The following is a 23,983-nucleotide window of genomic DNA, read 5'->3' on the forward strand; positions in this document are numbered from 1 at the left end:
TAACGAAATGGCAGGAAACAGCACTGGAAAGGAAGCGGGGGAGAGGGATTTAAAAAAAAAAAAAAAAATTACAAGAGATCACAAGTACTTCCCAAAATGAAACCAGATACTATCAGACATAGAGCGGTGCTCAGCGTCTTAGAGCGTTACGCTGTATGATTCAGGTAGATGATGGTTTGGGGGGAAATTACTATTAGTTTGAAAGACTTTACTGGATCCTATCTAAAGGAAGGAGGAGATTCAGGTTACTCTGAACCCTTTGGCTATCCACAGAATTTTTAGAGGATAGTGAATCCCATTCTGGGGGAAAAAATCCGGCTTATGCCCTATGAAGCAAAGGACTTCAGTAGCTTCCTGCTAGGACTCAAGGAACATAAGGTTTAACCACTGCATCTTAATGGGTTTTAGAAGAAGAGGAAAATGAGAGCCACACGGATTGTCACTAAAAGTCTCCCCTCTTTTTTTTTTGAGACAGAGTCTCACTCTTGTTGCCCAGGCTGGAGTGCAATAGCGCAGTCTCAGCTCACTGCAACCTCTGCCTCCCAGGTTCAAGGAATTCTCCTGTAACTGGAATTACAGGCGCTCGCCACCAGGCCCGTCTAATTTTTGTATTTTTAGTAGAGACAGGGTTTCACCACATTGGCCAAGCTGGCCTCAAACTCCTGACCTCAGGTGATCCACCCACCTAGGCCTGCCAGAGTGCTGAGATTACAGGCATGAGCCACCACGCCCGGCCTAAAAGTCTCCCCTCTCTTTTACACCCATGGCCATCAGCTGCCACCTGAAGCTTAAGAATGTAGACGTGGGCACTGCATGGCATCTCTTTAGAAACAGGCTCCAGGCTCCACGTCTCTCCAGGTTAAGAACCCCTGCATTAAGGCCGGGGGTGTTATTAGTAGTCCTGGTACACAGGTAACTACACTCTCATTGTCAGAAGAGTTAGCCACCATCAGTAACTTGGTGGGCATCTTCCTACTTTTTCCTCAGTGAATTCATATGCACATTTATGTTATTAAACTTAAATAAATACTGTTCTAAATTTGATTCTTCCAAGGACAATATCTTAGAGATTTTCATGCCCATACATATAGGCCCATCTCATTCTTTACAACAGAAACATGGTGTACTAATTAATTTCACCACTGCTACACTGATAATAATTTAATTCTTTGTAATTTTTTTGCTCTTCATATAGAGACAAGTCTGTAGCGAATTTGTGTGAGTGTGTGAGTGTGTATCTGCATATAAATCTTTGTGTAAATGTACAAATATTTCTTTAGGGTGGATTTTTAGAGATGAACTTGCTGGTTCAAAAGGTATTTTAATTTTTAATTTTGTAGCTACTGCTCGATTGCTTTGCAAGTAGGTTTCACCACTGTACACTTCATCAATCTGAGGGTGTTTATAGTCTATATGTAATCATTGTAAGTAAACAAAAATGTTCAACAAAATGAAAAATATCAATTTTGTCTGATGAATGAAAATGACCCCATTTTTATCATTTTAATTTGCATTTTCCTAATTACTAGTTAGATTGATGATCTTTATATTTATTTATTTATTTATTTTATTTTTTTTATTTTTATTTTTTTTTTTTTTTTGCTAATTGCTTATTTATTTCCCTTCTTTTTTTTTTTTCTATTGAGCTGCTTGATACTTTCTTTTTAACTCTTAGGACTTCTTTATATATTCCACTTATTCTTTGTTAGGTGTGTTGCAAATATTTTATCCCAGGTTTTCACTTATCTTTTAACTTTGTAATTTATGGTGCATGCAGAAGTTTTCAGTTGATATGACATAAATTTGTCTGAGGTTTATCTTTTTAGTCATGACTTCTGGGTTACATGTCTTCCTAAATAGAGCCTTTCTGCGATTAGACATAGTATTATACATAGGATTTCATGTAATTTCTTCTAATACTTTTTATAATTCTGTGGATTGCTTAATATTCAATTAATCAAAAACATTTTTAAGTACCTATTGGAGTAAAAAAGAAATAGGAATTCAAGGATTAGCATAGTGTCTGAGGGTAGGGAAAGCTTGATAGACAAAAAACAGGGCATCTCTCTTAGGCTTCTAAGCCTTTTTAACTGTTTAGAATTAACAATCTTTAAGAACTTAATTCAGTTTTTCCTTCATTTAGCAAATGTATTAAATGCCTACTTGGCGCCAGCAAGTGTGCAAGGCTCTGGGGATACGACAGTAGGGATGGATAGTGAACTAGATGAGCCCTCAAGGAGCTTAATGGGACAGTTGTCTGAGATGATTGCTGAAGGAATTGAGGGCTATATGGAGAAGTAAGAGAGAAGGTTAGAGATCTCCAGGCAGAGGAAATGAATATGGTCTATAAGCCATGTTAAGGAGTTGTGACTTTACTCAGAAGGCAATGGAGACCAAGTAAAGGAAGCATTTTAGCCAGAGAAGTGAAATAATCAGATTTGGTTTCTGTAAGGTTACTCTGGCTAACACGTAAAGAATGGATAGTTGGGGCAAGACTGGAACCTGGGAAAACACACTTTTGTTAGGAATTTGTCAAGAGAGGACCATGGTGGCCTGATGGGTAGTTTCAGAGAAAGAGAAAGAAAGACTGATTGAAGAGAGATGTGAGATGAAGAAAAGCAACTAATGCTTGATTAGGTGGAGAAAAAAGGAAGAGACGAGGAGTCAAGGATAACATTCAGGTTTCTACTTTGAGAAGCTGAGTGGGGTGGATGGTGGAACCATTCATTGAAATAGGAAGTTGAACAGCAGCGTGTTTGGAGGAGATCACATACAGACATGTTAAATCATATTACACATATTAAGCTTTAGATGCCTGTGCAATATCCAAGCCAGATATCTTGAAGGCAGTTGGTGGCTTTGCAGTTCAGGAGAATGACCAGCCTGGAGTTGAGGGCTGAAGGAATTGAGGGTTATATGGAGAAGTAAGAGAGAAGGTTAGAGATCTTCAGGCAGAGGAAATGAATATGGTGAAAGGTCTATAAGCCATGTTAAGGAGTTGTGACTTTACTCAGAAGGCAATGGAGACCAAGTAAAGGAAGCATTTTAATGATTAGCATTGAAATGATGTGAACATGAGGTCCGAAGTCACCAGGAGAGCACTAATGTAGACAACCAAGAATGTGTGGAAAACCTAGCATGATCCCAATCCAGAAATGAATGCATATTTCAGTTTGTTTCATGCATATTACAGAATGTGACTGAAAAGAATAACAAAAGTTACACCTGTATACTTTTAAAATTCTGAATCGCACAAATAAAATATTACATGGGAATTTCTAACTCAGACTTGAAACTTGGAGGTTGAGGCGTGGGGGGAAGTACCAAATACTGTGGGGAAGGACAGTGGGTATCAATTATCATTTGAGTAAAAAAGAAAATTCATGACTTTTTATCCAGTCTGTAAACCAAAATTTTGAAAAACAAATAAAAATATCCATAGCTCCTTGAAAGAAGAAAGTGAGAGTATTGACAAGCAGCGTAAAGCCAGCATAGAAGGTAACCTAGGAAAAGACCTTTAGGTAAGAGTTTTAATAATCTAACAAAATGTATATTGTTTAAATTTGCCAGAAAAAAAAAAAATCAAGAGTGATGTAAAGAGGAATAGGAAATAGGACAGGATAGAGACCTTGAAGCAGGACCAGGGATTGGCAAACCGTGGCCTCTGAGCCAAAGCCTGATTTTCTTAATAGTGTTATCGGAACACATTCGTGCCCATTCATTGACATACTGAAGGCGGAGTCGAACAGTTGCCATAGAGACTATATGGCCCACAAAGCCGAATGTATTTACTCTTTGGCTCTACAGAATAACTTTGCCAGCCACTGTAAAAGACCAGTGAAAATGCACAAAGAAAGAAAGACAAGAGCATGTTTCAAAATAGTGGACAGAAAAGCTAACGAGAGCAATGATATTACGGACTGAGTGGAGGGAAGCGTAAACAGTATGATCTGGTTTACATCAGAGTGCCACGTAGATTGCAAAGCCTGAACAGAAGAAAGACAGGCTCTTAACTGATCACTGCAGTTATTATTCAGCGGGTTTTGAACATTTCTGATTTATGTAGATTTTTATGATTAATGCTATTAGATATGGCTTCTATACCAATATAAATTTAAACCAACCTAGTATTCCTGAAACTCAAATGGAATCTCGATGATTTTTGGAAAGCTATTCCACAAAGACAATTTTACTACACTATACATTTGGGCAAGTGGGTAATCAACTTAGTTATACAGGATAGCCTTAGCTGTTCTATAAATACAGACCAAAAAATGAAAAATGTTTTCTCAAGTTATAGGAAGCCAGATTCATAACCATCCGTCACTTGCTTGGGCAAGTTACTGATAAACTCTGCAGAAAAATAACAAACAGTGTGTCCCTGCACCTTGGCTGTTGAAAATGAGATTCTTTCTCTGATTGATGTTAGCAGAGAGGCTTGTAAAAATGCATTTCCAACTGATTAGTTCAGAAAGTGTCGATCTCATGCAGTTTTATGACCTGCAGACTACATGCCAGATGTACATTTGCTTTTTATAAACTAACAAAGATGAATGACTAAATTTGAGCATTCCTCTTTGGCAACTGTACCATCTATTGCCTAAGGGAAGTCACTGTGGGAGCATTATGGCCAGGGAGAAGAGGGTAAGGAGCACGTAACCCTTAATTTACCAGATTAATGGAGATAAAATATAATATTTGGAAATACTTTTCCTATTGAGTCTTTTCTACTTTTGTTGAAGAATGACTACAAGGGAAAACCTGCAAGAATATCAGATATTTGTGGTGTTACTCTCCCAATCATATGCAACCATTCTAAATCCATCGAGTACGAACTAAAGGTACCATATCATAAAACACATTTGAAAGATTCCCCACAAACATCAGCGTATAACTATGATTGGGATGCAAAGGTTGAGGTTTTTAAAATTTTTTCATTTGTTTGTTATTTTGGGTTTTTGGTTTTTTTTGTTTTTTTGTTTTTTTGAAACAGGTTCTCTCCCTATCACCCAGGCTGAGCACAGCAGTGGGATCATTCTTCACTGCAGCCTCAAACTCCTGGGCTCAAGTGATCCTCCCACCCCAGCCTCCCAAGTAGCTGGGACTTCAGGTGCACACCACCGTACCTGGCTAAGTGTTCTAACTTTTTATAGAGATAGGGTCTCGCTATGTTACCCAGGCCTGTCTTGAATTACTGGGCTCAAGTGATCCTCCCATCTGGGCTTCCCAAAGTGCTGGGATTACAGGCGTGAGCCACTGTGCCTGGCTAATTGTTTTTTTGAAACCAGAAATGATATGGGAGCAGTAGGTCTACAGTCTACTACTTCAGAAGTCCAAGTCTTAACAACTATACTTCTATTTCTTTTAGAGAGAGGGAGGAAAAATGTTTTACATTATTATTATATATCCTCATGAAAAATAAGCCAATAGCATACTGTTGTCTTTCTTCCACTAGAAATATTGAGAAATATTTATGCATTTTTCATCTTCATGCCCTTTTGCCTAGGAAAGTAATATTTTGATAAATTTATATGAAATTTCCAAATTCAGTTTCATTTGATTTTTTTTTTTTTTTTTGCTCTGTCACCCAGACTGAAGTGCAGTGGTGCGATCTCGGCTCACTGCAATTTCTGCCTCCTGGGTTCAAGCAATTCTCCTGCCTCAGCCTCCCAAGTAGCTGGGATTACAGGTGCCCACCACATGCCCCTCTAATTTTTTTGAATTTTAAGTAGAGATGGGGTTTCACCATGTTGGCCAGGCTGGTCTCGAATTCCTTACCTCAGGTGATCCACCCGCCTCAGCCTCCCAAAGTGCTGGGATTACAGGTGTGAGCTGCTATGCCCGGCTGGATTATCTTAAAACATGATTTTAGTTTTTTCCAGAGAAATAAACATGCAGTTTCAAATGATTAACAACTCATTATCTTAGAAATATAACAGACATGAAAATACATATACTATCATCAGGAAACCTTGTGTCATCAGATCTGCTTATCAGAAATCCTGACCTACACATTTTCATGAGTATGGAAATTATGGTAACAAAAAACTTAAACTCTTAGTGTGAAAAGAGTCCAACTTCCTAAATTTAATTCAGGTATTCACTTATTAAGCCTTTCCCAACTCCCCCAACTTAGTGAAGAGATTTTTAGTTACTGTCTCTGGATAAGCTAGGTCTCTGTCAATTTCAGGTGACAGAAAATTTAATTCAAACAGACTTAAGGAAAAAGGGAATGCCTTCATTGCTATAACTAAAAAGCCCAGGAGGTCAAGTGCAGCTTATGGCAAAAACCTCAAAGGTTTTTGTGTCTGTGTCTGACCTGTTAGTTTTTCCTCCAGCCCTTGCTCTGCTTGCCTGGGGATGACTCCATTCCCAGAAGCTTCTATAACGGCAGCAAGGTGGCTGCAGCAATCCCAGCCACACAGCCTCACAGATCTCAAGCCTGGTTGAGGGGTAAGAATCTCTTTTTAGATTGTTGCTGAAATTCATTCTTGTTAGATATGTTAGGTCACCTGTACATTTCTGAACCAAACACCAAGTGAAGGTTATGCACGTGGCCTGAGAGGTGGGGAAGGCCGGATACGCAAACTAAAAGTTTCATCTCTTGCCCAGAGAAAGGGAAATGGGTCCGGGGAAGAACAGTGTCCACTACATGTCTTCTTCAGATGGCCAAAATGACGTGCTGAGCCAGGCCTCCTCACGTCCTGTTTCTTACCTTACCTGTGTTGTTGCTGACCTGCCTTTTAGACTGGGCAATTTAATTCAACTTTGTCTGTTTCTTTTATCTCAGTTTGCTGTCAGATAATGAAGGGGCAAGCTAATATTCTATTAATAAGAATAGCCTAACGTAAATCAATGACTAGTATAGTTTTCTTTTTTAAAAAAAAAAAGACTTTTTTTTTAATTGTGTAAATAAAACATAATGGTCATCTAGATATTTTCAGCTGAGCTTGCTATCATAGAGTCACACCCAGACTTGATAGTTCAGTTGGAAGATTTTCAAACTATTTTGTCAGTTCTCCTAAGATTAAAGTCTTCAGAAACTGATATTTTTATTAATACCAATAAATGTAATTATCAAGGAGATAAAAATTCATGTTTTCAGCTGGGCTCAGTGGCTGAGCCTATAATCCCAGCACTTTGAGAGGCCTAGGCAGGTGGATCACTTGAGGTCTGGAGTTCGACACCAGCCTGGCCAAAATGGTGAGACCCCGTCTCTACTAAAAATACAAAAATTAGCCAGGCATGGTGGCAGGTGCCTGTAGTCCCAGCTACTCAGGAGGCTGAGGCAGGAGAATCACTTGAACCAGTTAGGCAGAGGTTGCGGTGAGCTGAGATCATGCCACTGCACTCCAGCCTGGGTGACAGAGGAAGACTCAATCAAAAAAAAAAAAAATTCATGTTTTTCAACTGGTCAGTAAAGCCTGACCTTAAAAGATAATGTTATCAAATGATCATAACTTGAAACACTCAACTGCTACTGGATGGTTATAGCTTTTAAACAGAAGACGTACATGGGCCATTGAGTGTAGTTTGCCTTTGATGTTCCTGGAGAAAGCACTGGCAAATCCTTCTCATCCATTATTCCTTTTATGTCATCACTACTATAGGTCAGTTTTTCATGATGGATTTCTTATTATTTCTAATATTATGGCCGATTTACATTTACCACATTTTAATTAATACCTCCATTTTAGTCGCCGTATTCTAGGAGTCCAGGCTCTTGTTTAAAATTTGGGAAATGCCTGATGTTATCTGGAACACACTTAACCTTCCTCAGAAGAGCTATTTTTTTTTTGTTGTTGTTGTTGTTGTTGTTTGTTGTTGTTGAGACAGAGTTATGCTCTGTTGCCCAGGCTGGAGTGCAGTGGTGCATTCTCGGCTCACTTCAACCTCCGCCTCCTGGGTTCAAGTGATTTTCCTGCTTCAGCCTCCTGAGTAGCTGGGACTACAGGCACCTGCCACCACGCCTGGCTAATTTTAGAGATGGGGTTTCACCATGTTGGCCAGGCTGGTCTCAAGCTCCTGACATGCCTGCCTCAGCCTCCCAAAGCGCTGGGATTACAGGCGTGAGCCACTGCACTGGCCAGAAGAGCTATTTTATTGAAAGGTGGTTGGCTAGTCTCATCCATTTTATATTGATTTGTGTTTGCTACACTTCATAAACTTCACTTTCTGACCCTTCCCAAATTTTAGAGCTTCATCCTACATAGATTCCTATTTACCATACACACTGTGCTAACTCCTAGTGCATTGTCTCTAAAATATAGGATATTTGAGTAGCTTTACTTATAACTAATCCATATGCCTTCATACTACTACTAATAGATTGTTCTAATCACTAATTTTTTATTTCTTACTCAGAACAAACATTATATGATTCTTTTCAGCCATCTCTAATCCAAGTATTTACTCTCCGTGAACGCAGATGCAAGTAGATTTGTATGTCACGTAATGATGGGGATACGTTCTGAGATAGGTGTTGTCAGGCAATTTCATCACGGTGGGAGCATCGTGGCGTGCAGTCACGCAAATCTAGATGACACAGCCTACTACACTCGTAGGCTTCTCATCTGTACAGCATGTTACTCTACTGAATACTGAGGCAGTTGTAACACGGTGGTATTTGTGTATCTAAACATAGAAAAGGTACCGTAAAAATACAGCATTATTATCTATGGGACCACCCTTTTATATGTGGTCTGTCATTATGTGGCATATGACTGTGTTGTATTTCTATTTCTTCTGGTTTCAAAAAGTGTGCCTGGTAGAAATTACTATCAGATAGTCAGTGGAAAATCACTTGATGTGAAAAAAAAAAAAAACAGTCAAGAAACAAAACTGATTCTACATTATGGCATTGAAAGGAAAATTCCCTTACTGGGGAACATTTCTCTCTACAGATGGACTCATTGACTGCATGGATCCCGACTGCTGCCTACAGAGTTCCTGCCAGAATCAACCCTATTGTCGGGGCCTGCCAGATCCTCAGGACATCATTAGCCAAAGCCTTCAGTCGCCTTCTCAGCAAGCTGCCAAATCCTTTTATGATCGAGTCAGTTTTCTTATAGGATCTGATAGCACCCATGTTATACCTGGAGAAAGTCCTTTCAATAAGAGGTTAATGCTTCTTTTCTGTATGTAGGTTTGTAATGATGTTATCAACAGTTACATATACTTTATGTGAAATACTCATGACTGTGAGCTTGAGGAAAGTGCTGTTTTTTAAATACAGTTTTTCCCCTTTCTGCAAAGTCTTCACCAAACTTTGCATTTCAAGCATTTTTAACACAGTTCACATACTTTGTGAATTTCAGTGCCTGAGACATAACAGGACATTACATTAAAGAGTCAATAAATCTTCATTTAACTAGTTGATTTTGTTGGCACAGTTGGAAATGTTTCAAAAGAAGCAATGAAAAGACCCCAAAAGGCAAAACAGAAGTGCCCTTTTTTTTTTTTTTTTTTTAGCTGAGCTCACTAAGTGATATAAATTATGAATTAATATAATGGAACTGCTGACGGCATGGCAGTAAGATTGCATAAGCTGTTTGACTGGTGCTTTACAGAGCAGTAATGACCTGAAAATAAACCAGTAAGTAAAAGCAGGTGTCTTGTGTCTCACTGAGCAAAAGAAGATGATTTACACCAGAACTCCTGGGTCTGCAGTAATTTAACAGCATTAATGCAGTTATAGCCAGCAGTTGATTAAAAGTTGTACAAATGTTCCTTATTGCCCCCTGAAATCTTATACTTCTTGGTCCCTGAAGATTTACTGATTGCCTCAGAATTAATTGGAAAGTCTACTTTTCTTCATGTGAGCACCATATATATGACTTATGAAAAAAGCACAGAGTTTATCATTTTAAAAATTCATCTGTAAATTATTGGTCTTGATAACACTCCAAAAAACAGATTGCCACAAATTAAAACCCAGGATACACACAAGGCATTTAGAGAATATGAATTACACTGAATTAAAAGGGACATTGTCTTGGGAGTATTTCAGGTCTGGTTTTTGTGAATAACGATTGATTGCATAGAATAGTGTTATTTTATCCTTAGGTTGAATTATCTATAAATCATGATAATGTTGGCCTGAAAAGACAGATGTTCATTCTCATTCTTCTACTTTTCCAACAGCCTTGCATCTGTCATCAGAGGCCAAGTACTGACTGCTGATGGAACTCCACTTATTGGAGTAAATGTCTCGTTTTTCCATTACCCGGAATATGGATATACTATTACCCGCCAAGATGGAATGTGAGTTAGTCCCATCACACTGTCTCTGAAGGATTTGAAATATAAAAACTAGACCTTCCTGTACCACTGTCATGTTTGATTGTCCTTTTTTATGTGGAAATGCAACAACTTTTAGACTCTAGAAACTTGTGACAGTACATATGGCAGAGATTTAAAGTCATATACTCACATACTTCTTCAAAAGTTGATTTTATTTTCTAAGGCGTGGTGATAGTACTGTAGTTTTGTGGGAGAATGCTCTTTGTCTCAGCAGATGTGTGATGAAATCTTTAGGGGTAATATTTCATAATGTCTATAACTTGAGCTCACATGGTTCCGAAAAAAGAGTCAATGGAAAGCAAATTTGAAAAAAAAAATTGGTGAACTTGGTGAATACACATAGGGCATATGAGTATTTATTATATAACTCTGGGAATATTCCTATAGATCTGAAACTATTTCATATAAAAGTTGGGAGAAGAAGTTGATTTTCCTTATAAAGCATATTAACTTAAGGAGATGTGTGTTGGTAGTTCTGTGGGATCCAGACAATTCACTAAGCAGACCTTGTTTTTTCTTAGGTTTGACTTGGTGGCAAATGGTGGGGCCTCTCTCACTTTGGTATTTGAACGATCCCCATTCCTCACTCAGTATCATACTGTGTGGATTCCATGGAATGTCTTTTATGTGATGGATACCCTAGTCATGAAGAAAGAAGAGAATGACATTCCCAGCTGTGATCTGAGTGGATTCGTGAGGCCAAATCCCATCATTGTGTCATCACCTTTATCCACCTTTTTCAGATCTTCTCCTGAAGACAGTCCCATCATTCCCGAAACACAGGTAAAATATTCTCACAGGCAGTACTTGTAAATACAAGATCTTCAGATCATGTTTTGCCAGAGAATCTTAAAAATAGGTTATCGAGGCCAGGCACGGTGGCTCATGCCTGTAATCCCAGCACTTTGGGAGGCCAAGGCAGGCAGATCATGAGGTCAGGAGTTCAAGATCAGCTTGGCCAGCATAATGAAACCCCATCTCTACTAAAAATACCAAAAACAAAATTAGCCAGGCATGGTGATGAGCGCCTGTAGTCCCAGCTACTTGGGAGGCTGAGGCAGGAGAATTGCTTGAACCAGGGAGGCAGAGGTTGCAGTAAGCTGAGATCGCACTACTGCACTCCAGCCTGGGCAACACAGTGAGACCCTGTCTCAAAAAAAAAAAAAAAAAAAACCATGGATTATGAAATTCCAGTGTCATCTTTAAGTAATTCTATAGAATGAATTATTTTGTGTGTGTGTGTGTGTGTGTGTCCTAGAGTAGATATTGTTATAGTAGGATATCTAGTTATTTCTTTCTTTCTTTTTTTTTTTTTTTGAGATGGAGTCTCACTCTGTCGCCCAAGCTGGAGTGCAGTGGTGCGATCTCAGCTCACTGCAAGCTCTGCCTCCTGGATTCATGCCATTGTTCTGCCTCAGCCTCCCGAGTAGCTGGGACTACAGGCGCCACCACCGCGCCCGGCTAATTTTTGTATTTTTAGTAGAGACGAGGTTTCACCGTGTTAGCCAGGATGGTCTCAATCTCCTGACCTCATGATCCGCCCACCTCCCAAAGTGCTGGGATCATAGGCATGAGCCACTGCGCCTGGTTTATCTAGTTATTTCTCAAAGATCTACTCAAACAAAATACTTTTTCTTCAGGATATATCTTACATATTTATTAGTAATAGTCAAATGAAAATATAGCTTCAACTCAATCACTAATAATTTCTTTGCTCATTTATTTATTGAAAAAAAAACTTTAGTGTCTAAATGTACCTGACAGCTTGACCGACATTGTACCAAGTGCTACTGGCACCACTCACTATTACACATGGCTATTAGTCTCAATAACTTACTGTTTAATTATTGTTATAAGTAAAAAGTGTTTTGGAAAAGGTATTTTTTGACAGAAAATATTCATTAATATAACTTTCTAAGGAATAGCCATGCGTTCCCCATTCGTTTCATCTACTGAAACATCTGAGGATTGTGTTCCATCCCACATGTTTCCAGTTAGAAATAACTTTCAGATCTTACAAGCAGGACATTAGGTATAATAATAATGGACTTTGCCAGGCAGCATGGCTCACTACTATAATTCCAGCACTTTGGGAGGTCAAGGCAGGAGGATGGATTGAGCCCAGGAATTTGAGACCAACCTGGGCAACATGACAAAACCCTGTCTCTACAAAATATACAAAAAATTAGCCAGATGTGATGGCATGCACCTGTAGTCCCAGCTACTCAGGAGGCAGAGGTGGGAGGATCACTCCAGGGAGGTCAAGGCTGCGTGAACCGTGAGTCCCACCGCACTCCAGCCTGGGCGCCAGGAGTGAGACCCTGTTTCAAAAATATGTATATAATAATAATAGACTGTATTCGTAAAGAGGTAAGGAAAAATCTGAGGTCATTAAAATACACTAGCACATAGCAGCTTTGTCATAGTCACTGTCCAGATATGTATTGAACACCTGTTCTGTAGCAGGTGCTGTTATGTGGGAACAAAGCAGTAAACCGCTGAGATGAGGTGCCTGCTCTCACTGAGCTTCCCAACTCATGAGTGGAGAGAGGCAGTCAACAGAAATACGTCAGGTTGCGATGAGACTTACCAAAAAATAATAAAGCAGGGGACAGTGGATAGAGGTATGATCTAATGTAGTAGAGTTTGAGAAAATCTCTTCAATAAGGTGACATTTCAGCACAAACTTTAAGCAAGTAAAAGAACAAGCCCTGAAAATAGAAGGGGATTTTTGGCTTGTTCGAGGAGTGGCAAAAAGGACAGGCAGCACGGCTGGAGTGAAGGCGGCAGTCAATAAATCACAAGCCATTGAAGACCATGGCGAAAATAACTCTTCGAGAATTGGAAGCCACTGAAGACCATGGCGAAAATAACTCTTCGAGAATTGGAAGCCATTAAAGGTGTCTAAGCAGATCACTAACACTCACTGATTTCCTCCTTTAAGGAACTTCTGTGCTGAGAATATTCTATATTGGGCAAGGGTGGAAACAAGGAGACCAGTTAGGAAGCAACTTCAGTTGTCCACAGGATAAATTTTGGTGACTTGGACAAAACTCTTTGAGGGTAGAAGTAGACACGGAAGAGTGGAGTCCAGGAAAGAGGTTGAAACTAAAGAGGTAAATTTGGGAGTCATTCGCATATAAATATAAAGCACTGGGGGAGATCACCTAGGGAGGGAGTACAGATAGAGACTACAAGAGGTGAGCCAGAAAGGTCTAGGATAACAAAAAAACAAAAAGGCTGACAGGCAAAGTTGTTGCAGCAGCAGCACCTCAGGGATTCATTGTGAAGTGGTCAAGCCAACTTTGAGCTGAAACTTTAAGAAGTTCATTGTAACCTCAATCAATTTAATACTTCCTCCCCAGGCCCATCTTGCAAGAACTCTAGACTTCGTAGTCAGTCCTAAAATAGACTTTACCTAGAGTCAGTATCTGTCTGTAGGTGTCAAATTTTTAGCAAACTAGGGCATTAAAATGGGTTTCAGATAGTCAACAATTCCATGAATACATGGAGTCTTTTCTGCATTCATTCATGCAGTAGGCAAATATTTCATAAAAATGTACTGAGAGCCTACTGTGTACAAGGTACTTTACTAGGATAAAAAGAAGAATAAGACATGCTTCCTGCCATTCTAAATGTGATAAAGATTTTAATGAAAAATCGTACAAGTTCAAAGGAGAGGTCAATTCCTGAGTAAGCCAAAGAAAGAATGATTGAGAAGTTTGGTCTTAAACAAGGATTAGGCAAGAGAGGGAGGAAAGCATGTTTCAGATTGAAGATGTGTAAGCAACAGTGGAGTGGCAAAAACAAGTCATGTTGTGGAGGGGATAATGGGGAAGGAGGCAGAAGATGACCCCAGGGCCAGTTTATGAATGGCCCTGAGGTGCAATCCAGTGGAGACCCTGAATTCTTTAGGTGATGCGGAACCCAGGCCCCAATGGAGTTTTTTCAGCATTTCTCTAAAGTTAACTCAAGTGGCAAAACGCACTTGATGGAAGTGCAGAAGATATTGAGAGAAGAGAGAAATGAGTGAATAGGCTCTTCTTGTGACGTGTATATCCATGCGTATCCGGGGCTCAGATGGAGGGGGCCTTGCAGTCACAATGGTAGTGGAAATGAGGAAGAGGGAACACATTAGACAGGGACTGGAAGATAGAATTGGCAGGACATGGTTCCTAACCGAATGCTTAACAGGATCAGGAATAGGATTTACAGCTCACGCAGCTGGCAAAAGTAGTCCTGATGGTTTATTTTCCCACTTTGGTTGGATTTACCTTTCCTTCTAATGCTCAATAACATGGTCAAGTTAAATTACATCAGAGAAACACATGCTTTAATGAACAGAATTACAGATACTAAAATCAAGCATAACACATGATATTTTGAAATAGAGAGGCAGCTTCTGGAAGTCACAGGAAATACATACAATATTCATAAGAGAGTCCCTTACTCATGGAAGACCTATCAAATGGGTGGGAAATTATTTTGAAAATAAATTAAGAGGAAGCAAATGACGGGCTTTAGGGTTAAATCGCATATTATCAGGACCGTTCTGGAGTCACCAAATCTATTTTTCAAACTAACTCATTGATATTTCACTGATTATGGGGGAACAATGAGTTATCTTTAAACCTTTCACCCTAACAACCTACAGTCTTACAAAAGTACCCTCAGCCTTAAATTTAATGGTTTCCCCACATCTACACAGTTTCCATATGTTTGTAAACTATTTGGCTTAAGACCGTTTTGTGGCTGAATTCAGTCAGCATGTTTGAAGGAAAACTCCAATGGTAATAAATTTGTGTATCTACATTAGAAATGCCTCTTACTCTACTGTACCACATCGCGTCCCTCTTCATGCCAACACCGACTGACAGGCCAGAATGGAAGTTTCCTTCGTCCATTCATTTGTGCCACTTCCAACTGTGTGATTGTTTATATTGAAGCTGACAGCTCTACCCTCAGTACAAGGGGTCTTGGAGGGTTTTACTGTAGTTATTAAAGTCTGGAGATGGCAGATACACATCATCTCTAACTGTTCTATGTGGAGGTGTTGGGGAAAGGGGAAACATTGCTGAACACTGAATCAGTATTCTAAGATCTTTCCAACATGAAAAGGCAGCCCTTTCTGTCAGAATAATGAATCTTGATAGGGCAATATGAGGAAGGCTTTGAGAGTACTGTTTAATTCTTCGTGGAGAAAGTAGTGAGTTCCTGGTGCACGTTCTTGAACACAGATAGCCTTGCACTTACAGCCTGTGTGGAAAGCCCAGGGAGAGCTGTTCTTATTCATCAAACTCACAGGAGCATTGGTAAAGAGAATCTGAACTCTAGAAAAATTGTATATGCCACATGAAATACATTTTTCAAAATAAGTAATGTTTTGGCATAATGTATTTTGCATTTGTTAATATAAATGTCGGTATTCACGGAGCTGGTCACACTGGTAATCTGTGGGGTTAAGAGTATAATCTTTTTTTAATTTGTAAAGGAGATAATTCTTATGCACATAATTATATTCATTTGTACAGTCCAGTTTCAAATAAAAAACTGTGAATTGATAGGTTCTGTGTGCATTTAATAACATAATAGTTGCTCTCTAGGAGAAATTTTATGGAGCTTTAAAATATTACCTAATTTACCATCATACCAAAAACCCATGGTAAGTTGGAGCTCAATCTTTAATTATGACAAGGTGCTATTATTACATTACCTCTCAACATGGATATGGAATTTGCTACACTTTAACCCAAATGATTGGGTCTTTTTTGTTATCCTTACTGTCTTTATAGGCTGTGACCAGCCAGCTGATGAGGCTGTAGGTATTGGTTTAGTCCCTAAATGAGCCAGCTGGCACAGGCCAGATCTTTGGCCTAGACTACATCCCTGTTCCGAGCTAACCATCTTACAAATGTCTGCTCTAATTCTCCAGGGTGATGGGGTGAAAGATGGGTTAGTGAGAATCCACTGTGACTACTACACTAACGAGTCAGTGCATGTCAGCCTGATGGAGCAGTCACAGTGCTTCCCGTGTGAAGAGTAGCACCCGAGGTATGATTAACTCAGAATAAATGACAAGAGGCTCTTAGGAAGAGACATTTGGGCTGGCAGCAGAGTTATTTTTAATTATGAACAAGATAACAGCTCAAATGCATATTTGTGAATAGTGATTCTTTTGTGTCTTATTTTAGTTGTCCGAAAGCAACTAAAATAAACACATTGTCTTTAAGAGTAACTACACTAAGACACAAAGAGTCACTATTCACAAATATAGTGAATATATACTACATAAATATATTTTCTCTAATACTCATACATGATCACAGTTTGAAACTTCTGCTTTATTCAAACTTAGGTACTCCACGAGGAAACTACAATTCCAGGAACGGATTTGAAACTCTCCTACCTGAGTTCCAGAGCTGCAGGGTATAAGTCAGTTCTCAAGATCACCATGACCCAGTCTATTATTCCATTTAATTTAATGAAGGTTCATCTTATGGTAGCTGTAGTAGGAAGACTCTTCCAAAAATGGTTTCCTGCCTCACCAAACTTGGCCTATACTTTCATATGGGATAAAACAGATGCGTATAATCAGAAGGTCTATGGTCTATCTGAAGCTGTAGGTAAGTTCCATATAAATCTTTGCTGCAATGAAGTTTTTCTCAAAGCCAGAACTATCATAAATTAATTGTAACCCAAGGAAGTCAGTGGATAAACAGAATATAAAGAGAATAAGGTTGTCCTAGGGATATTATACCTTGGCTAGTTTAGATCTACGATGGGAAAAGGAATGTACTCCATGTGGCAAGAAGAAAATATCAGTCTTTCCTGGCTGAAATTCTGTTGTTGAGGAATGCTCTGAGTGAGATTTCAGCTTGTCACATCCTTTTTCCCCCCATGTTTCTTTCCTTATTATGTCCCTTTCTTTTTTCATTTTCTTCTCTTTATAATTTTACCTCCCTGGATTTCCTTATTTGTTTTCATGTCTGTATCTAACACTAATGTATTTTCAATGCATATTGATATTAACAGGATAGCAGACATTTGTGTCCATGAATTACATTAGCTGTTTTCACTAGAAGGGCCAGTTCATTCAGTGAAAGGACAATCAAACCAGTTGTTTTATTGAATGACTGGACAACGCAATCAAAGTGTGACGTGTTGAGAGACAGAGAGAAAGAGATTAGGTATATAGTATAGCTTCAAGCTCAGAACATCAAAAACTAAAGAATGATATGTTTTTGTTTTAGTTTTTACCTTAAAATAGGATATTGTACTCTGAAATTAATAGGTAATTTGGATTTGAATTAGTTCAAATCAATCCAGTAGTTGCCACTTCTCCTTTCATTCTTTCTAAATTTTAAAATCCCTGTTTCATTGTGAACCCTGGAAAGTTTTTCATCTGTGATTTATTCATATCACTGCTAGTTTGTTTATTTCTGATAGTAATATGTCAACATAGTGTCATAATCTGGCTAGTTTTTTTGTTCCATTGAACCTTACTTATCATAAATATTTTCCATGATATAACACTCCTGAAAACTAAAGAGTTCTAATTATTCAGATGGCAAACATTATTTTTACTTGTTATCTAATCACTATTTGAGGCTGATCTAATTACTTAACCAGCTGCCCAATCTGGACTTTATTTTGTGCTGTGAACCCCTCATGAAGGGGTGGTATGGGGAAGGAAAACACTCATTTTCTGTTAAATCAGTAGAAAATAATATTTGGAGATCAATTTTTTAAAATCTTGTATATGGTCAAATCTTCTCAAATTAAAAAATAAACTGCTCACAAATAAGTGGAAATACAGTCTCAGAACACAGATGCGAAAAAGGCAGTTTTTTCCAAGTAAGAAAATAAATTGCATTTCCCCCAGTAGTTGGAAAGATGAGCTGTGATTTGTTTGGATTCCAGTGTCAGTTGGATATGAGTATGAGTCGTGTTTGGACCTGACTCTGTGGGAAAAGAGGACTGCCATTCTGCAGGGCTATGAATTGGATGCATCCAACATGGGTGGCTGGACATTAGATAAACATCACGTGCTGGATGTACAGAACGGTGAGCTCTTGTTCATAGATAGCTGATATGATATCGTAATGTATTGTTCATAGATAGCTAATGTTGCCTACTTTCCAACTCACGAGATCGTAGCAACATTTTATCCTATCCATGCTGTAGGATTAGAAATGGCAGAAAAAGAATAAAGGTGAATTTTTAAAGATTATAAAAGCCTAAAGTGGGAACTATATAACACTTTCTTAATAGACTTTAAAATGTTCATGTATTCATCGCCGAAACGATCTTCCCATCAGAATGTGAAAGACTGACTTTGGTGTTGCAGTGAAGGATCTCTGAGTGCGAGTCCTTAGCACAGATGCACCTAGCATGTCTCATTCCACAGCGAGTCAGTGAGTGTGAGCCAAAGTACTTAGAAAGATTTACCAAAAATGGAGGGAGGGGGATTTGTTTTTAAAATAAAGAAAAAAAAAATCATGTGACTTCACCGAAATATTTTTACTAGATTTTAATTCTTGGGTAATTATTCTGATTATCTAGATTTTTTTTTTCGGTTCTTCTTAGACTATTAGGGAAATAAAACATTCTGCCACTCAGATGGGGTCACATATATTGTTACTTGACTTGATGAATATTAGGGGAAAAAATAAATAATCTGAGAAAAAAGCAAGAAGCAAAAGTGTTCCTAGGAGTAGACCTGATAATGTGCTAGTGACTATGCTCTGAAGAAACATGTTTCAGATGCCGCAAACCAAAAGAGGAATGAATATGTGCAAAGTATGACCAGCCTAATCTCATCAAGAGTATTATTTATATGAAACACAATTCTGTTGTGTAGACTATGTTTCCAACATTTTGCCCACATACTAGCTGCATCTCAGACAACTTAAAGGGTGCTTTGCTAGAAAAGCAAGACCTTAAGTTAGTCTGTTATACTTTGGCCTCCCGTCCTAAACCATATCATACTAGTACTCTACTTTTACTGATAGCCAGAGAAAAAAGTCACAATCTCAGCAAAATAATCTAGCTCTTGACTTTGCAGAGGTTTTTGGAAGGTTCAGAATGTTGACTTGACAGTGTAGTACAATTAAATGTTTATAGTTAATGTCACTTTTTCAGATTAATGTTGCTTCAATGTTCATTCCTCCTTAAAACAGTTTTTTGTGGGTGTTGGAGAGTATGCATTTTAACCTTCAAAATATATGCAGTCTAAAGTAGTTTTCAGACCAGTGCTTGAAAGTGCTCTTGCTGCACCGGATGCTGTGGCTTATGCCTGTAATCTCGAAACTTTGGGAGGCCAAAGCAGGTGGATCACTTGACGTCAGGAGTTTGAGACCAGCCTGGCCAACATGATAAAACCCTGTCTCTACAAAATATACAAAAATTAGCCATTTGTGGTGTTGCACACCTGTCATCCCAGCAACTCAGGAGGCTATGGTGGGAAAATCGCTGGAACCTAGGAGGCGGAGATTCCAGTGAGCTAAGATCGTGCCACTGTACTCCAGCCTGAGTGACAGAGTGAGACTCTGTCTCAAAAAACAAAACAAGGAAGAAAATGCTAGTGCCTTCCCTCCAGGAAATAATAGTCTGAGAAAATCAGTAGTAAGGAAAAACAAACAAACAAAAAAGCGGAAAAACCCTTCCCTGCTTCACTATTATATAGCAGTATATTAAGCTCTGCACCCCTTCCAGTTATGTCCGGACATCAGGATGCAGTTCAATTTGCACCCCAAATTAAGCAGAGCTGCTGTCTAGTGCCACATGCAGCACACAGTGAAAAGGTGGGACTCCTGACCAAGCAGGGGACTCCAGTGTTCTCTCAGAGCCTCTCAACTCATCAGTGGTGTCTGGAGCAGTAGTAGTCTCATTCTGTTATATTAGTAGCACAAGGTTCAATCCTGGTCTTTTAAAATGAGAGGCCATATGCCAAACATGCTAGTAGCTGCTCTTGATGACATTATGTAAAATTATATTTCACACAGTTTGAACATATTTCTGTATTCCTTCAGAAGCCCTCTACAAACAAAACTAGGGGAAACGTCTCTAGATGCCATTTAGTTATGATGGCATTTATTTTATAGGGTAAAGTTCATAACCAATTAGCTACAGGATTTCACTAAAGAGATTACAAATCAATAGGAAAACTACAGGCATCTCTGTAGCTCCAAAAAAGCCCATGCCTCTGTAATTACCATGGTGTGATACAACACAGGATACTATATTCAGGAGGAGTCAGCAATGTGTAGATATTCTGTGTATGTATAATATAAATACACACATATTCTAAACCAGAATAACATATGGTTAACTTCTATTAAAATATCAGGGCAGATGTAAAAACCAAACTTTCCAAAATGCTGTCCTCAAAAAAAAATGTTCTAAATTATAAAATATATTTAGGCCGAGCACAGTGGCCCACACCGGTAATCCCAGCACTTTGGGAGGCTGAGGTGGGCAGATCATTTGACATCAGGAGTTCCAGACCAGTCTGGCCAACATGGTGGAGCCCCGTATCTACTAAAAATATAAAAATTAGCCAGGCATGGTGGTGGGCTACTCGGGAGGCTGAGGCAGGAGAATCACTTGAGCCGGGGAGACGGAGCTTGCAGTGAGCCAAGATTGTGCCACTGCACTCCAGCCTGGGCAACAGAGCAAGACTCAGTCTCAAAAATAAATAAATAAAATAAAATATATGTTATTTTTAAATGTGAGAGAACCTCAGCCACAGGGTGAACAGATTGCAGTTTAGAATTTTATCCAAGAACATTTTGACAAGTAGTGGCTTTCCAAAGTGACATGTGTCTAATTGAATAAACAAAGTGATTTGTAGTCATGACAAGGTGGATGAGCTATAGAAAGACATGAGGGAGAAGATGGAAACGTAGATGCTGACAGTTATTCGTGCAGGCACCCTGAAACATGGAAATAAATATTCTAATGTTCATCTTTCTGTTCTGCCATCATAGAGAAGAAGCATGAAGGGCCAATCGTTCAAAGTAATGACTGAATAAATCAGATGTCGTAGAGCGGTAGTCTAACTTGTAGGATTCTTCTGATGAAAATTACACAACTGGCTCTTATAGGAAATTATAGCTCCATGATTATCAACTCACGTAATCACAGAAAGAAGAATCTTAGATATCATTAATGCATTCTTTGAATATTCAAGGCAAAATGCATTTCACCTCTTGTTATGATCTAGCCTTATTTAGCTTATTTTTCTTAAATTTGAATAAACCTGTTTTATTTCCCTGATTTCTTTATGTAAATTTGCTATGATTATTACATCACCCAAATAGCAAAGCATTAAAAAAGTAATCACAGAATGCACCTAAAATGTGCTGAGCTATAAGGAGAACATAATTATTCTAATTTCTTCTTCACTTTAAAATTATCCCAAAGTGGGGGAAAAAGCACTTTCTCAAGTTTCCTGATTGTGCTTTCTTGGGATTATTCTTTTAACAGTGTATCTGCTAAGAAGGAGAGTCGTTATCTCTGAGAACTGCTTTGGAACATAGAACATTCAATAAATATAATATATGCCTCTAAAGTGAAAGCAGCAGGTGGTGTATACAGATGAGAACACATTGAGAAGTGTCATAAAATATGCATGGAACAATAGCAGCTGACTACCCCGTGTGCATCACACCAAACTGGAGCCATTGATCTGTATATATCAGTGGCAAAAGGAATAAAATTAGAATCTCAACTCAAATCTAATTTCTAACTATGAAAATATTTAACATTCATTTGGAATCTTTTCTCCGATTTTCACTGAAGACCGTAAAAGAGCAGACTGGCATTTTGTCTTGATAAAATTATTGGCACTTCCATGCCTTAAAGCAGAATTCACTTTAAATAATACATTGGTCTTCCACAACAGTTTTGTTATGTTTGACATTTTGAATAACTGCATGTATATGCATTCTCCTATCAGATGAGAGTGTACGCAGGAATAGTCCTTGACAGTATAGGTAGAGTTAAAATAAGCCTGTATTATCATTAACAACTTTGGAGTTTGATATTTTCTACCTTTGTTTTCCATAAAGTTTGTTAACTTTAAAGAAAATTATAAATTCAAAAGAAATTTATATTCCTGGTACACATTTTTATTAATTGAATATTTTCAATATTGATTAACAATTAGGCAAACTTGTTATTCCCTAAAGAATATTATGTAGAGCCTGTTTTCAAACCTAGTTGCACGTGAAGATCATCTGGAGAGTTTTTCTAAATTTCAGGGCTAGGGCTGTACCTCAGACAAATGAAACCACCGCCTCTCTGGGTGAGAAGCAGGCATTAACACTTTTTGGCGGCTCCCCAGGCCATTTCAATGTACAGCCATGACTGGTCATCGCTGAGGTTGAGAATTGGGGTTTTAATTCTTCTTAGTCTTTTGTTCCTTTCGCCAGACATGACTTTAGTTCACAGTAGACAGCACTTTTTGTGTATATCGTATGTACTTTATCATGTAATATTTTACGCTAGGTCATTGAATACAGTTCTTTCCAATGGAGCTTCAAATAAGAATGTCTTAATCCAGACCTAACAGGCATTGAATTATAGTTAAAACAATCATGGACATGTTTGCTTTTCACCTTTACACTTTTTCATCATAAGAAAAAAACGCACTTTATTTCTTGTAGGTATACTGTACAAGGGAAATGGGGAAAACCAGTTTATCTCCCAGCAGCCTCCAGTCGTGAGTAGTATCATGGGCAATGGGCGAAGACGCAGCATTTCCTGCCCCAGTTGCAATGGTCAAGCTGATGGTAACAAGCTACTGGCCCCAGTGGCGCTAGCTTGTGGGATCGATGGCAGTCTATATGTAGGCGATTTCAACTATGTGCGGCGGATATTCCCTTCTGGAAATGTAACAAGTGTCTTAGAACTAAGGTATGTCTTTCTAAATTTGGGCTTTTAACCAAAGCTAAACCTGCCTTTTAAAAAAATGTTGAGTCTGATGTACTAATTTATTCATATAAAAATACCATCCCAAGGTTTCCAATTTCCCCCAGAAAGAAGCCAGATTCTTGCTTTAAGTTAGAAGCACAGCACATATATATTGTTCCATAAGTGTATTAAAGAGCATAAAGTCACCCAGTATATCAAATATCTTACTGATTTCAGTGAATTTTCTGTGCTCTAAAATGATAGAGCTATGATTCTTAAATCTCTTTTGTTTTCTTTAGAATAACCCTGTGAAATAGGCGTAGCTCTTTTATTTCAGTGGTTGAAATTAAGGCATAAAATATTTTCCTGTGATTTCAGGACCTGATATTAAATGAACTAAGGCTATGACTTTTAACTAGAATATTGGATCCTCAGGTTGGGTTAATCCATTAGCCATAATGACAATAGGAAAAGTAACATATTGTCTTTGCTTTGTTCATGTAAGTGTGATTTTCAAATCAGCCTATTCTGTACGTTAGTTGGTAAGCCCTAGACTACAGAATTCATTTCCAGTATCATTTCTGCCAAGTTGGCAACTTTCCATACAAATAATTAAATCCCAGAATTCAACTCATTATATTTTAGAAGCCTTTTCTAACTGTGCTTTCTTTTTTTTACCTGTTTTTACCTGCTTCCACCAAGAAATAAAGATTTTAGACATAGGTAAGCATCATACCTTAAGGTTATTGTATATTTTCAAATATCC

The 23,983-nt window shown here is 38.4% G+C and overlaps 1 protein-coding gene across 8 annotated transcripts in view; it reads left to right on the forward strand.

The window, feature by feature from the left end:
- The window catches only part of TENM3 (teneurin transmembrane protein 3), a 659,662-nt gene that overhangs the window by 583,529 nt on the left and 52,150 nt on the right, over positions 1 to 23,983 (forward strand). For 4 of the 8 annotated variants that reach the window (XM_078001693.1, XM_078001694.1, XM_078001698.1 and 1 more), the window contains 7 exons: positions 8,904 to 9,120; positions 10,144 to 10,263; positions 10,824 to 11,085; positions 16,658 to 16,925; positions 18,223 to 18,366; positions 22,971 to 23,220; positions 23,920 to 23,940. In XM_078001693.1, the coding sequence (XP_077857819.1) occupies positions 8,904 to 9,120; positions 10,144 to 10,263; positions 10,824 to 11,085; positions 16,658 to 16,925; positions 18,223 to 18,366; positions 22,971 to 23,220; positions 23,920 to 23,940 (1,282 nt within the window). 8 annotated transcript variants of the gene reach the window in all.

The sequence above is a fragment of the Macaca mulatta genome, chromosome 5 (assembly GCF_049350105.2).
Source record: "Macaca mulatta isolate MMU2019108-1 chromosome 5, T2T-MMU8v2.0, whole genome shotgun sequence".
NCBI classification, from domain to species: domain Eukaryota; kingdom Metazoa; phylum Chordata; class Mammalia; order Primates; family Cercopithecidae; genus Macaca; species Macaca mulatta.